Source organism: Trichechus manatus, unplaced genomic scaffold, assembly GCF_000243295.1.
Source record: "Trichechus manatus latirostris isolate Lorelei unplaced genomic scaffold, TriManLat1.0 scaffold00104, whole genome shotgun sequence".
NCBI lineage: Eukaryota > Metazoa > Chordata > Mammalia > Sirenia > Trichechidae > Trichechus > Trichechus manatus.
In genome coordinates this window covers 9,454,902-9,472,591 of record NW_004444040.1, presented here as the reverse complement: position 1 = coordinate 9,472,591, position 17,690 = coordinate 9,454,902, and the positions used below count along the sequence as shown (strand labels likewise).

Below are 17,690 nucleotides of genomic sequence, written 5' to 3'. Positions count from 1 at the left end.
AGGTAGTGAAGGCTGAATGAATCACAGATTTGGACTCCCGAACATCCAATGAAAAGAACACAAAATGGTAAATGCCATCTGTATCTCTTCTTCTCTCCCTTGTCTATCTACCCATCCATTCACTCACTCAGCTTCCATTCATCCCTGGAGTGATGTTTAGCTGAAGCTAACAATGTATACTCTGGGTGGGTGGAGAGAGTCTTCTCCCTGCTTCTTTATACTTGGTTGTATTGCCTGAACATTTTTATAATGCACATAAATCATATTTATAATAGAAATACAGTGACTTTCTAAAACATAAAACTCCTCTCTTACATGTGATCGACTTTTTTAAAGTCCAAACCAAAAAATCAAACCCATTGCCATCAAGTCGATTCTGACTCATAGCAACCCTAAAGGACAGAGTAGAACTGCCCCATAGGGTTTCCAAGGAGTGCCTGGTGGATTCAAACTGCCAACCTTTTGGTTAGCAGCCATAGCTCTTAACCACTACACCACCAGGGTTTCCTTTCTAAAGACAGATATTATGAATCAGATAAATGAAGGTTTTTATTATGGTGAGGAAACTAAGCTATAGAGTTCATTATTTGCAAAAAAAAAAAAAAAAAAAAAAACAAAACTATAAAATGAAATTGTACAGTTCAGCAATGGACCAGAATTAGAATTCAAAATGATCGGTTATGCCAAGTAATTCCTTTTGTTTGTGCTTCCATTTCCTCCTCTGAAAAATATGGATGCTAGAATGGCAGATTTTTACATATTTTGGTACCAGGTGTTGTATAAACAGAAATCAGTCCCTATGCCCCTTTCCTTTGTTGAGGTCATAATGAGAGTTGCATTATTATAATACTGAAACAAAGATTTAGGCAGTTCCTATAGAGAAGGGTGAAGGCAGTGGTGGTTCAGTGGTAGAATTCTCATCTTCCATGTGTGAGACCTGGGTTCGATTCCCAGCCAATGCACCTCAGGTGCAGCCACCACCTGTCTATCAGTGGAGGCTTGCATGTTGCTATGATGCTAAACAAGTTTCAGCAGTGCTTTCAGACTAAGACAGACTAGGAAGAAAGGCTTGGCAATTTACTTCTGAAAATCAGCCACTGAAAATCTTATGGAACACAACGGTCTAATCCTTTTGTGCATGGGGTTATCAGGAGTTGAGGGCTGACTTGATGGCACCTAACAACTACAATATAGTGAAGGGTAGCATTGTAACAGGTACAGGGTTAACTTGTTTTACTAAAAGAATTAAAGCGCAAGACTCCATTCAGACAGCAACATATTCAAGCAACACTTAAAATTAAGAAAACATAGATAATCATAAAGATTCCAAGAGCAAACCTCTGTAGAATTACTTTTTAAAGTCCCTGTTCTATGTCTTATATATTGAAATAGTTCAAGGAAGGTGAGATGAATTTTCCTCCCAATGTTCGAATCAACTCAGAGAACGGTCATTAGTGTCTCACTCTATTGTTGCTGGCTGCACACCTCTGACATAATTTTCTCAGTGACCATCCTGACTTGGGGAAACAAGAGGAAAAGCTGGCCCCGTCACACCTACGGAAAGCTTTGATGGCTCAGGCTAGGAAAGCATGTTCTCGTGCACACACTTGCTCCACATCACTATGCCACGGTGTGTGCAGACAATGATGAAGTGATTCCAGTTCAACCATGTGCTAAGTCACTCTGGAGACTCAACCAGAGTACAGAGATGCATCAGGAAAGTAAAGCGCAGTGTGGCTTAGCTCACTGTTCTCATACAGGCAGTGAACATGGCGAATTGAAAAAAAAAAAAAAATCACAGATGTTTGGAAATACTCTTAATTACTACTTCAATTGCATGAAGGCAATGAAGCAAGTAGGAATCTTCCTTCCTTAATTTTCATCTCTAGGGTAAGCTGATTGTGCAAAATGCCTTATGACCCAGGAAATCCGTTTCTTACCAGCTCTCGGTGAGCTCCTGATGCAGCGAAGGTGTATTCCTCTCTTGAGAAAGTAGGCTGTGATTTGAAAGCCATACCCTGTAAAATGGAAGAGGACATCATTAGATTCTAAGCTTGTCTGCCATTGAATCCCAGGGGCCCAGCCCCGTGCCTGCCACACAATATGCATTCAATAATTATTTAGCAAGTGAAGGAATAAAAGAATCAATACAGGGCCTCACTTGAGAGAAAGGGGTGAGCATTACAATCTTGGTTTTTCCAGGAGACCCGGCCATAAAACCTGAGATGGTCCCTAGTCCCTTAAGTGGCTCAGTCACTTTATCTGTAAAATGGAATAAATGAGGAGGTCTGACTAACATGCCTGAAAACCAGGCCTTTCAGATGGAATGATTAATTCAGTAGAGCCAGTGTGTGGATCTTAGTCACCTTGATACTTATTAGATGGCAGAAAAAAATCATTTAAAACCTACTGAAAGATGGTTGTATTTTGCCTGTATATGGGTTATTCTAATTCAAGTAATACAAAGTCTTTATAGTAAATGAGATGAAAAGAAATATGACATAAGTCAAAAACATTCTCCAACTCACCAGAATGGCCTAAGTGAAAAAAACAGAGAGTACCAAGTGTTGACAAGAACATGGAACAACTGGAATTCCTGTATACTGCAGATGGGAGTGCAAATTCATACAGCCAGTTTGGAAAAATGCTTGAGTACCTACTAAAGCTGAACATAAGCATGAACACACAGTGTTCATAACAGCATTCTTCATAATAGTCCCAAACTGGAACCAATACTAATATCTATCAACAGAGTTTTTAAAAAATTTTGTGACAGAGTCACACAGCAGAATTACACTGCCCCTTGAAAATAAATGATCTACAACTACAGGCAACAACAACAACAAAATCTCAAGAACATAATGTTAAACAACAGAAGCCTGGCCCAAAGGAGTACATCCCATCTGTGAAAATGGAGATATTATCATTATGATTCATCTTATAGGTCGTGGTAGAATCTCAAATGATTCATGAAAAGTTCCAGCACAGTTCCTTCCTTGCTCCCCCCACCTTCCCATCTCAGGCATAAGCGACTCTGCAGATTATTTTCCTGAGATCAATTAAAAATGATCCTGGTTAACACAGTCAAGCACTTGGTGGAAGAATCCGAAATGAAAGGTCCAGCCGAGAGAGGTGAGGGTCCCCAGGTTCTGAAACAACCTCAGAAAATAGCTAGCTCTCCAAGACAATCTTTTATCTATGAACTCAGGGTGGCAGACAGTTGTAAGAAGTGGTCCCCAGGGCCATCAGACTCTCCAAAGTTCATGACTATGATTGTTCTAAAACAACTTGTATATAAAGAATACAAATAAAAGTTTCCACTTTTACACTCAGTATCCTTCCCATACACGTGTAGAAAGATCCAGGACATCAGTGACCAAAGACTTGATGCTATGCTCTGTCTAAACAAGCTGACAGCACAATTGCTTTAATCGTTGGGATTGTGAAATAACCGTGACATCTATGAAAACATAATGTCCAGATATACTGAGATGAGCTGTATTTCTTCTTCTTGTTGCTGTTAGGTGCCGTTGAGTCACTTCCAATTCATAGCGACCCTATGTACAACAGAAAGAAAAACACTGCCTGGTTCTGTGCCATCCTCACGATCGTTGTTATGCTTCGGCCCATTGTTGCAGCCACTTTGTTAATCCATCTCGTTGAGGATCTTCCTCTTTTTCGCTGACCCTCTACTTCACGGAGCATGAGGTCCTTCTCCAGGGACTGGTCCCTACTGACAACATGTCCAAAGTACGTGAGATGAAGTCTTGCCATCCTTGCTTCCAAGAAGCATTCCAGCTGTACTTCTTCCAGGAAGATCTGTTCGTTCTTCTGGCAGTCCATGGTATATTCAATATTCTTCGCTAACGCCATAATTCAAAGGTGTCAATTCTTCTTCGGTCTTCTTTGTTCACTGTCCAGCTTTCACATGCGTATGAGGTGACTGAAAATACCACGGCTTGGGTCAGGTGCACCTTAGTCCTAAAAGTGACATATTTGCTTTTGAACACTTTAAAGAGGTCTTTTGCAGCAGATTTGCCCAATGCAATGCGTCATTTGATTTCTTGACTGCTGCTTCCATGGGCATTGATGGTGGATCCAAGTAAAATGAAGTCCTTGACAACTTCAATCTTTTCTCCATTTATCATGTTGTTGTTTACTGGGCCAGCTGTGAGGATTTTTGTTTTCTTTATGTTGAAGTGTAATCCATACTGAAGGCTGTAGTCTTTGATCTTCATCAGTAAGTGCTTTAAGTCTTCACTTTCAGCAAGCAAAGTTGTGTCATCTATATATTGTAGGTTGTTAATGAGTCCTCCTCCACACTGATGCAGTTCTTCATACAGTCCAGCTTCTCAGATTATTTGTTTAGCATACAGGTTGAATAAGTATGGTGAAAGGATACAACCCTGACACATGCTTTTCTTGACTTTAAACCATGCAATATCCCCTTGTTCTGTTGGAACAACTGCATCTTGGTCTATGTACAGGTTTCACATGAGCACAATTAAGTGTTTTGTGATTCCCATTTTTCACAATGTTATCCATAATTTGTTATGATCCACACAGTCAAATGCCTCTGCATAGTCAATAAAACACATGTAAACATCTTTCTAGTATTCTTTGCTTTCAGCCATGATCCATCTGACATTAGCAATAATATCCCTCGTTCCACGTCCTCGTCTGAATTCAGCTTGAATTTCTGGCAGTTCCCTGTCGATGTACTGCTGCAAACCACTTTTGAATGATTTTCCGCATAATTTTACTTGTGTGTGATATTAATGATATTGTTTGATAATTTCTGCATTCTGTTGGATCACCTTTCTCTGGAATGGGCACAAATATGGATCTCTTCCAGTTGGTTGGTCAGGTAGCTGTCCTCCAAATTTCTTGGCATAGATGAGTGAGCACCTTTAGTGTTACATCCTTTCATTGAAACACCTCAATTGGTATTTCATCAATTCCTGGAGACGTGTTTTTCACCAATGACTTCAGTGCAGCTTGGATTTCTTCCTTCAGTACCATTGGTTCTTGATCATATGCTACCTTCCAAAATGGCTGAACGCTGACCAATTCTTTTTGGTACAGTAACTCTGCATACTCTTTTCGTCTTCTTTTAATGCTTCCTGGGTCATTCAATATGTGCCCCGCAAAATCTTTTAATATTGCAACTCAAGGCTTGAATTTTTTCTTCAGTTCTTTCAGCTTGAGAAATGTCGAGCATGTTCCACCCTTCTGGTTTTCTAACTCCAGGTCTTTGCATATTTCATTATAATACTTTACTCCGTCATCTAGAGCCACCCTTTGAAATCTTCTGTTTAGCTCTTTTATTTCATCATTTCTTCCATTCACTTTAGCTACTCTACATTCAAGAGCAAGTTTCAGAGTCTCTTCTGACATCCATTTTGGTCTTTTCTTTCTTTCCTGTCCTTTTAATGACCTCTTGCTTTCTTCATTTATCATGTCCTTGATGTCATTCAACAACTCATCTGGTCTTCGGTCATCAGCATTCAACGTGTCAAATCTACTCCTGATATGGTCTCTAAATTCATAGGATATACTTAAGGTCATATTTTGGCTCTCTTGGACTTGCTTTCATTTTCTTCAGCTTCTACTTGAATTTGCATAAGACCAATCGATGGTGTGTTCCATAGTCGGCCCCTGGCCTTGTTCTGACTTGATATTGAGCTTCTCCATTGTTTATTTCCACAGATGTAGTCAGTTTGATTCCTGTGTATTCCATCTGGCAAGGGCCATGTGTATAGCTGCCATTTATGTTACTGAAAAAAGCTATCTGCCATGAAGAAGTCGCTGGTCTTGCAAAATTCTCTCATGTGATCTCCAGGATCATTTCTATCTGTCAGTCATACTGTGGTAGCTTGCATGTTGCTGCGATACTGGAAGTTTTGCCACTAGTATTTCAAATACCAGCAGGGTCAACCATGGTGAACAGGTTTCAGTGGAGCTTCCAGACTAAGACAGACTAGGAAGAAGGACCTGGCAGTCTACTTCTAAAAAAATGGGCCAGTGAAAACCTTATGAATAGCAGTGGAACACTGTCTGATATAATGCTGGAAAATGAGTCCTCAGGTTGGAAGGCACTAAAATACTTCTGGGGGAGAGCTGCTCCCTCAAAATACAGTTGACCTTAATGCCATGGATGGAGTCAAGCTCTCAAGACCTTCATTTGCAGATGTGACACAACTAAAAGTGGGATGATACAGCTTCAAACATCCATTAGTAATAGGAACACGGAATGTACAAAGTATGAATCTAGGAAAATTGGAAGTTGTTAAAAAATGAAATGGCACGCATAAAGATCAATATCCTAGGCATTAGTGAGCTGAAATGGACTGGTATTGGCCATTCTGAATCGGACAATTACATGGTCTACTATGCCGAGAAAGACAACTTGAAGAGGAATGGTGTCACATTCATTCTCAAAAAGAACATTTCAAGATCTATCCTGAAGTACAACGCTGTCAGTGATAGGATAATATCCACACACCTGCAAGGAAGACCAGTTAATAGGACTATTATCCAAATTTGCACACCAACCCCTAAGGCCAAAGATGAAGAAACTGAAGCTTTTTACCATATTCTGCAGTCTGAAATTGGTCAAACAGGCAATCGAGATTTACTGATAATTACTGGTGATTGGAATGCAAAAGTTGGAAACAAAGGATCAGTTATTTTTTTCTTTTTCTTTAATATATATATTTTTATTGTTGTAGTTTAAGTGAAAGTTTACAATTCATGTTAGTCTCTTACATAAAAATTTATACATACATTGTTATGTGACCCTAATTGCTCTCCCTATACTGTGACAGCACACTCGTCCTTTCCACCCCTGATTTCCCGAGTCCATTCAACCAGCTCCTGACCCTCTCTGCCTTCTCATCTCACCTCTGGACAGAAGCTGCCCGCTTAGTTTCATGTATCTACCTGAGCTAAGAGGCACACTCTTCACAAGTATCATTTTATGTCCCACAGTCCAGTCCAATTTTTGTCCGAAGAGTTGGCCTTGGGAATTGTTTTAGTCCTGGGTTGACAGAGAGTCTGGGGGCCATGCCTTCTGGGGTTCCTCCAGTCTTAGTCAGACCATTAAGTCTGGTCTTTTCACTAGAATTTGAGTTCTGCATCCCACCCTTCCCCTGCTCCATTAGGGACTCTCTGTTGTGTTCCCTGTCAGGGCGGTCATTGGTGGTAGCTGGGCACCATCCAGTTCTTCTGGTCTCAGGCTGATGAAGTCTCTAGTCTATGTGGTCCTTTCTGTCTTTTGGTCTAATACTTTCCTTGTGTCTTTGGTGTTCTTCATCCTCCTTTACTCCAGGTGGTTGGGACCAACTGATGCATCTTAGATGACCGCTTGCTAGCTTTTAAGACCCCAGCACCACTCACCAAAGTAGGATGCAGAACATTTTCTTAATAAACTTCGTTATGCCAATTGACCTAGATGTCCCTTGAAAGCATGGTCCCCAGATCCTATTTTTTCTTAATACACTCGAAAATGGATTGCACTTTGGTTGCATGGCTTTCCTCTGCTTAAAATGTCAAACAAAATGTGCACAGCACTAGCATTACTCCGACTGCTTTAAAAGAAATCCTTCATTTCTCAGGTCACTGTGAGAGAGGAAGTGACTTCCTCTTCTGTTCATTTGTCCTACTGCTGGGAAAGGGGGGCTTGTAAGAGAGGAGTCCTTAACAGTTTGGGACTTACAAGCAGACAGAAAAATTTAAAATGGATTTTTAAAGTAATAATTTATGAGTCTTCCAAAGGACTGAACAAAAAAATATGCAATGTCTAACTAAGTCATTCTGCCTTTGCAGTGTACCACACTTACATTTATAGCTCTAGATGACTGAGATTAAGATGGCATGTTCAAATTTTTAAAAAAATCTTCTCCCTGTACAAAAGCTCTAGCAATAAAACTTTATTACTAGAAAGGGTATAAATCTGACGTTTATTAGGAAAGCTATACATCTGAGTTCAGGAAGTCTCGTATCTGGGGATACCCCTTGAGTGATACCTAAATCCTACTTGGTCTGCTCAACAATGAAGTCTCAATATGATACCTTTCCCTACGGAAAAAGGAAGCAATATATACAAGACAAATTCTAACTAAGCGATTTATTACTAACATTACTAGGGGAACTGAGTTTATTTGTTCCTACTCTACCTCCTAACCCTAGAATAAGGTTGTGTTAAAAGGAATCATTCCTAAGCCGGAGTCCTGGTATTGGTGGTTTCAATGGAGAAACCTCGCCTAATAGCACCTACATGAGAAATGGCAAGCATAAAGTGTAAAAAAGCTTGCACCTGCTTAGTCCAAATTCCACTAGTCATATGAAATGTTATTGTTTAAAGAGAAACTTGAAGGGAGATTAAACACAAAAGGTACCTGTGTCAGTTCTTATGGCAAACTAATTTGATATATAAACAGAGAAAATTACTGCTTGCTGAAACATACTGCCCTGAAATGCTCAGGGAGATATTATTTCATTTATCCATAGACAACAAGCAGTGATAAAGACTACATTCTTATCTTTGCTCTTAAAGAAATCAACTTCTGAGTTCAGCAAGCCACCGAGATTTGGTACTTAGGGTGAAGGCAATGCTCCGCTATTGTCTAAAACTAAACAGCGGTTTGGCAAAGAATCCAGGAGCCCCTTTGCTCTCCCTACTCTGGGCACCAGCTCCCAGCTTGCTACACTGGTGCTCTAAGCGTGAAGAACCTGGGTCAGTAAGAGACTGGGGCAGGGGAGGCTGGACGGGGGGAATAGAAATCATGGGATGACAACCTTTTCACTTGAAAAACCTGACAAAGTTATTCCAAGATTATGAATCACTTGTAAATTACATTTCAGTTCACCTGTCTTCTTGCTAGCTATTGTGATCCTCCTAAATGTGAGAAGACTGTCATTAGACATAGGAAGAGATTGGGGTTGAAGTGCGGATAGTTTTGTAACAGAAACATCTCTCTACTAGGAGTCTTCAAGTATGTGTATTTCTAGAAATAATATATTTCTGAATTGCTTAACGTCAAGCGACCACCACATACCAGCACGAGCTCCTCTTCCCCCGGCCTCTGAGTAGCGGCCAGGCTGCCTCTTGTGTTCTGTACTTTGTAAAGAGCTGCTGTGCTTCTGGCCACCCTTGCACTTACACCTTCCAACCCACAGCGAAGCCCAAAATGACAACATTCATTTTCTTCTGGTTCACCAAAGAACATCAAGTCTCCAAGAAAAAAGAGGGGGTGAGTCAGTAATGTTTATGCGACAGAAAGAAAGGGTGTTCCATGTTTTAAGAACAAACCAGAGTTCTGCTACTATTTAGATTCTGTCTAGAATAAACTGTTCAAAAATGGCTTTATTAGAAATTCAGAGACTTCGTGAATAGAAAGGCAAAAGTAACACCAAAAAAGTTAAACATGAGATGAACAAAATTCCATCCTGGCTTAGCAAGGCAGTAGATTCGTTTTAAGTAGGACTGTGCTCCAATGAGTAATGCAATTTAAGGGAGTGGTCATTTACTTGGGTTGTTATATTTCATAGTCCCAGGACACAGAGCAAATATCTGACATGGAGTTTTTACTGTAAAACTATCCAGCCTCACTTGTTTTCCAGTGAACTCGTAGCCAAGGGGACTTGAGCTTCCCCAAAGCTGCCAAGGGGAGTCTGTGGTAGGGTGAATAACAGTGGGAAGCCTTCTCCCATGGCTATAATGAGACCACTCAGGGGGAGCCTGGGAAAACGCCTGTGTGGTCTGCTGAGCCATCGGGAGAGTCCTGGCAGGTGAGCACCTCTTACTAGTGGGCTCCACCCACCACGTGCACGGCTCTCCTCCAGCAAAGCCTTCTCCCAAACCACAAAGCAGGCTCAGGGAGACCTACTGAGCCCCTAAATACCTCTCTCTCTGAGACGACTCCTTCATTAGTATAATACAATTATGAAAAAGTTCAAAATTCAGAAGAGAAAAATGATGCCACAAACACCCAAAAATCCACTATCTAGGTTCAACAACGGTTAATATTTTACCATATTTCATAAACATATTTGCTAAACCATTTCAAAATAAATTAAACATCGTGACACTATGTTCCTAAATATGTCAGTGTACACTCCCAAGAAATAAGCGCATTCCCCTATATCATCAAAATCCTATTATGGTAACTAATGAACCTGACATTACTGTTCAAACAACCAGGCCACATTCAAACCTCTCCACCTGTCCCCAAAGTGTATATCCTTCTTTCCCCCTCCCTGAACTAGGATCCAACTAAAGATTATACATTGCATTTGGCTATGTCTCTTAAATATCCTTTAATCTAGAATAATCTCCCTCTACCTTTTTTCATAACTCTAGCCTTATGAAGAGACTAGAGCAGTTGTCTTGTAGAACAACCTCCATTCTGGATCTGAACTTTTTTGTTTAATTAAATCTCAGCTGCCTAAATACAAATTTTCATCCTGCATGTTCTTTTAGAAGGCTAGACACTTATTCATTTTGACTCCTCCTTTAACTGCAGGTTCAAAACTAAAGGTGTAATTACAATCGCAACTCTGGAACACAGATAACTTGAAGATTTAATCCTAAACATAATTTTAAAGAAATCAAATCTTAAATTAATAGATCCTTAAAATTTTAGCACAGGTCAGCTTACCTAGCCAGGTTGGGTAGTATGGTCTCATATTTGGTTTGAGAAAGGGCACTTAGTGGCATTTAGGCCAATATGCACTAACCCAGAAGCAGCTGTGGTCTGCACACCAGTTCAGAGACATGACTGTTTCCAGTCTGATGTCATGAGTCAGTTCACTTTCTCCATCTGAAGACTTGGGTGTAATTTAATAAGAGGGTAGGAAGGAAGGGACTGATATTTAGTGAGTATTGACCATGTATTGGGTGCTAGACTAGACCAGGAAGATTTAATGTATTTAAAAGTTGGAGGATACTTGGGTTTTAAATCTATTTCATTCAGGAAAAAAGTGAAATTATGACTCATTACTTCTGAGGAAAGTTACACCTGTCCTTACCAGAAGGCCTAGCAGAGAGAGTAATCGTGAGTTGGACACCATTACTTACAATGTAAAAGAAAGGCTAAGTATGAGATAAGGTCTTTCAAAAAGCCTTGATGGAGCCTTTTGAAATATGTAATAGGCCTGAGAATGACCTTTACCATTGCTGGTGATGGGTGGGGTTGAAGAAAAGGCTTGTTCTGTGGGAACCAAAAGACATGAGTCCTGTCATGCGTTTAGAATACACACACTGGACCCTAGTCTAAGACCACAACTGGGAAACAATTTGAGTGGGTAAGAATATTTGGTCCTAGGCTAAAAATTTCACTTATTACCCAAGACATTTACAGACTCCAAAAAGTTCCCCTGAGATAACATTTCATGTCCTTAAATAAGGACAGTACCGGACTCTGAGTCACAATAAAGCTATGTCTATTTGATGCCAAAACAAATGGGGCCAACTGCTTAGTTCCATGAAAAAAAAAAAATGTGGATAAAATAATTTAAGGCCATATTTATTTAGAAAAACCAAATTTTCTACTTGTCGCCTTACAGAATGTGTACGTAAAACCACAGGCTACATGTGCTATTAATTTTATTATCTATGGGATCTATCAGAGATTGTAATGCGAAATAAGAAAGCTTTTCAGGGCAGACAAAAATTAGAATAAAACAAATTGAGAAATTATCACTTCAGATTTCTTTCTCATACCCTTCTCCACTTTTGTGTTTATAAAAATATGCCTTTAAGATTAAATATGAAAACCATGTTTAGATAATATGCAAGAACCAATGAAATGATATTCAAAACTATGGTTCCACAATTGTAACTCTGCCAGAGTATGCATAATGATGGGAATGATATAATACTATGCATTTATAAAATCTAAAGCTCTCTACAAAACCCTTCACTCATCTTTAAATAACTACTCATAAAAGAAACATAGATTTTTAATAAACCTCATAAATGAGGTAGCTGGTTGTTTGAACTGTTAGCTGTTCAGGCAGGCCCCTCAGCAATAGCTTTCAAATTTCCTGTGCCTCAGACAAGGAAAGCCAGAGGAAGCTCTCTCTTGTGGCCACCCTGTCTTGCAGGGGGTCCCTCCTAATTCTGAGATTCTAAGGTCATGTGCAGTGAGAAAAAGAGTTCATGAACCCATGGAACATTCTAACAGGATCACAGAATCGCAGGACAAGAAACAAGCCTGAACAGTCACCTAGTCCACTTCCCTCTTGTCAGCCAGGACCATATTTAAACCACATCTTAAAAACAAAACCAATACCGGCAGTCCTGGGTTAGGAACGCCTGATCTACAGACAACTCATACTTAAGAACAGACTTCCATAAGCCTATTATACTAAAAACTTGAGTTAAATACATACGATAGTTTGTGATAACAAATGCATGCACTACTCTGTGATTCTCATGGAAACACTGCACAGTTTGGAGGTGTTTCTTAAGTGTTTTATACGCATTGAAAGGTAAAGTATATACTACATACTAAGACAAGCATTTGCCTAACTGCCGCTAAGTAAGAACTGTATGTACCTGTTCCAACTTACCTACAAATTCAACCTAAATATAGACTTAGGAACTGATCTTGTTCCCAACCCTGACTGCCTGTACTCCAAACGAGAAGATGCCACACCTACCCAGGTGCAACCCAATTCTCCCTTTCCCATTCGAATGGAGGTTGCAAACATAAATGCCTAAGGAGCAAGGCAGGTAAGTCCGACAGGGCAGGGTTCTGAGTGTAGAAATCTGGAGAGAGCACATGTCTGGTTTAAAGGGACAGCGGCCACTGAACTCCAGTCAACTCAGGGCACTGGGATTCCAGATTTTAGGCCTTTCCAGAAAAGCTAGAAATCCAGATTATGATGTGAAATCTCTTAAATTTTAAATGAGCAATAAAGTCAAACTTTTAAAACATATTGCACCATCCAAATAAAATGTTTCTGAGGGCTGATGCAGTTTCATGCTTCCAGTTTGAAATCTCCAATCTAAATTCCTCACACTCTAGTTGAAGTTCATTTTCTTGTGCTCTGTCTTCAGCAGAGTCGAAGGAAAGCTGGCAGCTAGCAAATGCTTAAAGATGAGTATTTGGTTTCAAATCAGTCATTTATGCTAAGCTAAATAAGCCCAGGTCCTTAACCTCACTACCCAGGGCATGTTTTTCTACATTTAAATCATCTTTCTGATTCTTCTAAGTTCTAGCATTAAAGATGCTCAGTTAAAGGTTTGACTCAATGGTGAGATAATGGAAAGATTATACAATTTCAGAAATTATTAGTTGTATGAATTTGTGGAATCTGTATTAACAAACAACTTTAAAAGTTCTATTAGTAAAAAAAGTATTTTAAAAGATTGAGAAATACACCATGTCCTTGGTTGGAAAGGCTAACTATTATAAAAATATGAATTGTTCCCACATTTATTTATTTAACAAACATGTACTGAGTGCCTATTATGTACGAGACAATTCCAATCAAAATCACAGTAAAACTGTTATTTTTGTGTGTGTGAGGGAAGGAGGTAGTTTGAAAGTTGCCAAAATAATTCTAAAGTTGATCTAGAAGGATAAACAAGAATAGTTAAGAAAAAAATTTCAAAATGAAAAATGTCTTTTTTTCTAATTAAAAGTAATGTATACTTAATATATTAAAAAAAAAAACGACAAAAACAAGACAGGTATAAAGAGACAGTTAAATCATGAACAATCCAACTACTCAGTCACTTCTGTCACCTTGACTTTTAATATACTCCATATCTTTTCTCAACATATATAATCATACATATATTCTTATTTCTTTCTCAAAGAATGGAATTATGTGATAAAGGGCTGCTTTATAACCTTATTTTTGAAAACCTCCATGTATGGACATTGGCTTTGTTTATTATATGAGTTGGGGATCCACTTGTAGTCTTTTCCAAACAAATACACAATAAAATAAAAGGTGCCAAGACATTTTTCCCCACAGATCCTGCAGTGCTGGTTCTGTTGTATATATGTCTCTCTTCTGGATCATTTCATTCCGTTAATTTATCAGTCAATATACACTATGTTAATAACTTGAGCTTTATTTAAAATAAATCTAATATCCAGTAGGGTAAGTTTTGCCCTCAACTCCTAACACTCTCTTCTTCTTCATCAGGACTATTTGGAGTTATGCTTGGTCTTTCACTCATTCACATGGCTTTAATATTAGTTTGTCAGGTTGCATGGAAAAAACCCTGCTGAGATTTTGATTAGAAATACCTTGAATCTACAGATCAACTGGGAGAAATTAACATCTTTATGATAGTGAGACTTCCTATGCATTTAACATGGTAAATCTTCCAATGATCTTTAAGGGCTTTTTACTGTCTTTCCATAAAGTTTAAAATGTTTCCACATAAAGTTCTTGCGTACTTTATTAAGTTTATTACCTGGTAGTCATTTTTTATTGTTGCCATTGTAAATGTGATCTCTTAAAAATTACGTTTTCAAACTGCTATTGCAATTGACTTCTATATGTTGAACATCAGTTGAAAAAAATCTATTAAACCCTCTTATTCATTCAAGTAATTAGTCTGTATATTTCCTTTAGATTTATATATATATATATATATATATATATATATAATCATATTAGTTTACAAAAAAATGACAGTTTTGTTTTCTGATTTCTAGTTTTTTTTTTTATATTCCTATCTTATTGTTTGGGCTAGGACCTTCAGTACAGTACTGAATATTGTTGCAAGTATGCAACTTTGTGCTACGCACAATTACTAAAGAAATATTTTTAGTATTTGACCACTGAGAACAGTATTTGTTGTAGGTTTTTTATAGACATAATTCTAGTTTTCTAAGAACTTTTATCATGAATAGCGGCTGCTTTTTCTGCATCCAGTGAAATCATTTACGTTATTTTTCTTCTTTATTAATGTCATAAATACTACTGATAGGCTTTCTAATCTGAACCAACTTTGCATGATGTCATGATTCTTTTCTACATTGCCAAATTTGGTTTGCTAATATTTAGCTCAGGATTTCTGCTCTTATGTTTGAGTGAGACTGACTTGTAATTTTCCTCTTTTACTGTCCTTATCTGGTTTTAATGTCAAGTTGTACTAGCCTCATAAGGTGAGTTGGGGAGTGTTACTCAAGTATGTAAAACTGGAATTACCTGGTTGTTACATTTTTGGTAGAATTCACATGCTAAAATATCTCTTTTTAAGTAGTGAATTAAATTCTTTAGTAGAGTGCATTTATGTTTTCTATTTCTATTTTGTATCTCTTCTTAACTCAGCTTTGCCATTTATATGTTTTTATGAATTTTTCCATTTCACCTAAATTTTCAAATTTATTAGTATGTTGTTCTTAAGAGTCTTTTATTATTTTTTTAATTTCTACTGACATCTAATTGTGTCTACTTTTCCATTACTAATTATTTCTAAAATTTCTTTTTATCTCTTTTCCTTTCTTCTATATGTTTTTTATATAATTAAATTATTTTCTTTATATTCTTTTATTTTCTTTGGGTATATTCTTTGTTCTTTGTCTAATTTCTTAATTTGGATGCTTAATGCATTCATTTTTAGCCTGTCTTCTTTTCTAATATCAGCATTTTAAGGTTACCAATTGCCCCCTGTAGAGGTACCCTACAAGTTCTGAGAAGTAGTCTTCTAATTATCATTCACTTTTAAATATTTTTTGATTTCAATTAAGATTTTTTTTTGACCTATTATAAGTTACGTGCATGTATGCTTTTCAATTTCCAAAGGTATCTCTTGGTTATTAATTTCTAACTTAATTTTATTGTGGTCAGAGAAGACGGTCTGTCTCTCTGTATGATCACATTCTTTGAAATTTGTTGAGGTTGTGCTTAACAGCCTAATGTCCAGTTTCATAAATGTTTTCTATTATGTTATATAAAAATGGGCATTCTCTGGTTATTTAGTAGAGTGTTCAAAATATGTCCATTGGTTCAAGCTTGTTAATTGTTTTGTTGAAATTTTCTAAATCCTTTTTATGTGCGCAATCAATTAACTAATGAGAATGGTGGGTAAAATCTCCCTCTACGATGGTGGATTTACCAATTTCTCTTTATTGTGTCCATTTTTACATGTTATGCTTAGAAATTGGATTACGTGCATATAGGCTTAGAATTATTACATATTCATTGGATTGAATCTTTAATCAATATTCAGTTATCTTTATTATCTTTAGTAATGTTCTTTGCCTTAAAGGCTGTTTTATTTAATATCAATATACCTGCTCCAGCTTGCTTTTTATTAGTATTTTTCTGGTATACTTTTTTCCATCTTTTTACTTTTGATTTTTCTGAGGTCTTATGTTTTAGGAATATCACTTGTAAATAGTATATAAATATATTTTTTAAAAAACTAGTATTGTAATATTTACCTTTTAACTGGAGGGTTTAGTCTGTTTACACAGATTGTTACTATCAATAAATTTGGACTAACTTCTAGCATTTGTGTCATTTGTTTCAATTTTTGTTTTTTTTTTAATCTTTTATTGTCAACTTCTGAGTTGATTTGTTTTTCTCCCTTCATTCCATTTTCCCCCTTCTACTTTGAAATTTATATCTTCTATTCTTGCAGTGCTTACTCTGTATGTTTTAACATGCATACTTAACCTAACAAGTCAAAAGTTAATCTACATCTTTACCACCCTCAAAATAGTCAAGATCTAAGGACACTTTAATCACACATGTTCATTCCCCACTCCCACTACTATATATCTACTAGTGTCTTCCAGGGTTTTAGTTTTATCTACAAATTCTTCATTTTTGTTGTTTGGTTTCTCCCAGAAGATTACCATTTTGTTTGTTCACAGCAACTGCTTGCCTCTTTTCCTGGGATCATATTCTGCTTCATTTGGAAGTCTTTTAATGAAGTTCTGTGGGTAGCAAACTTGCCCTGCTGTTTGTCTGTCTGAAATGACTTTATTTTACCCTCAATCTTGAAACACAGGATATAAAATTTTGAGTTGACAATGATTTTTTTCTCAGCACTTTCAAAAAATCATTCCACTGTCTTGGGCTTCCACTTTTGCGGTTAAGCAATTAATTAACTGAGTTTTTAAAGGTGACCTGTCTTTTCTTCTGGCTGCTTTTAAGATCTCTTTTAAGTCTTTGGTGTTTTGAAGTTTACTACAATGTGTCTAGGATTTTTTTTTTTAATTATCCTCCTGGGATCTGCTGGGCTTTCTTGAATCAGAGACTGTGTCCTTCACTGATTTTGGAAAGCTGTCAGTCTGTTTCACTTTAATTCCTGCCTCTATGCTTTTTCTCTATTCTCCCCATTTGGAATTTTGATTTTTCTTATGCTGAATCTGTTTTCTCTTATCCTAATTTGCCAGGATCTTTGTGAAACTCTTACTCCAATCCAGGAAAACAAAAAAAATTCTACTTAACATTCTCACCAATAGTATAATACCATGTCCATTGCCTCATACTCTCACCAACACTGGGCAAGAGTAATCTTCACCTATCTAATATGTTAACATAGTTCATTGCTTTGTATTTCCATTTCTCTGATTACAAGTAAGAAAGAACTTTATTTCAGGTGCTTATAATGTATTTTTTGTTCATTTGTATTTTTACATGTCCTTTGTTCATTTTCTATTAGGGTGTGGAGAGCTTTTTTTAATCTTTTTTTTTTCTTCATTGCT

General features: G+C 37.4%; 1 protein-coding gene across 1 annotated transcript in view; it reads right to left on the bottom strand.

Annotated features, from left to right (window-relative positions):
* The window catches only part of SLX4IP (SLX4 interacting protein), a 268,157-nt gene that overhangs the window by 21,585 nt on the left and 228,882 nt on the right, over positions 1 to 17,690 (bottom strand). Inside the window, 1 exon segment of the mRNA XM_023737558.1 lies at positions 1,941 to 2,018. Coding sequence (XP_023593326.1) covers positions 1,941 to 2,018 — 78 coding nt within the window.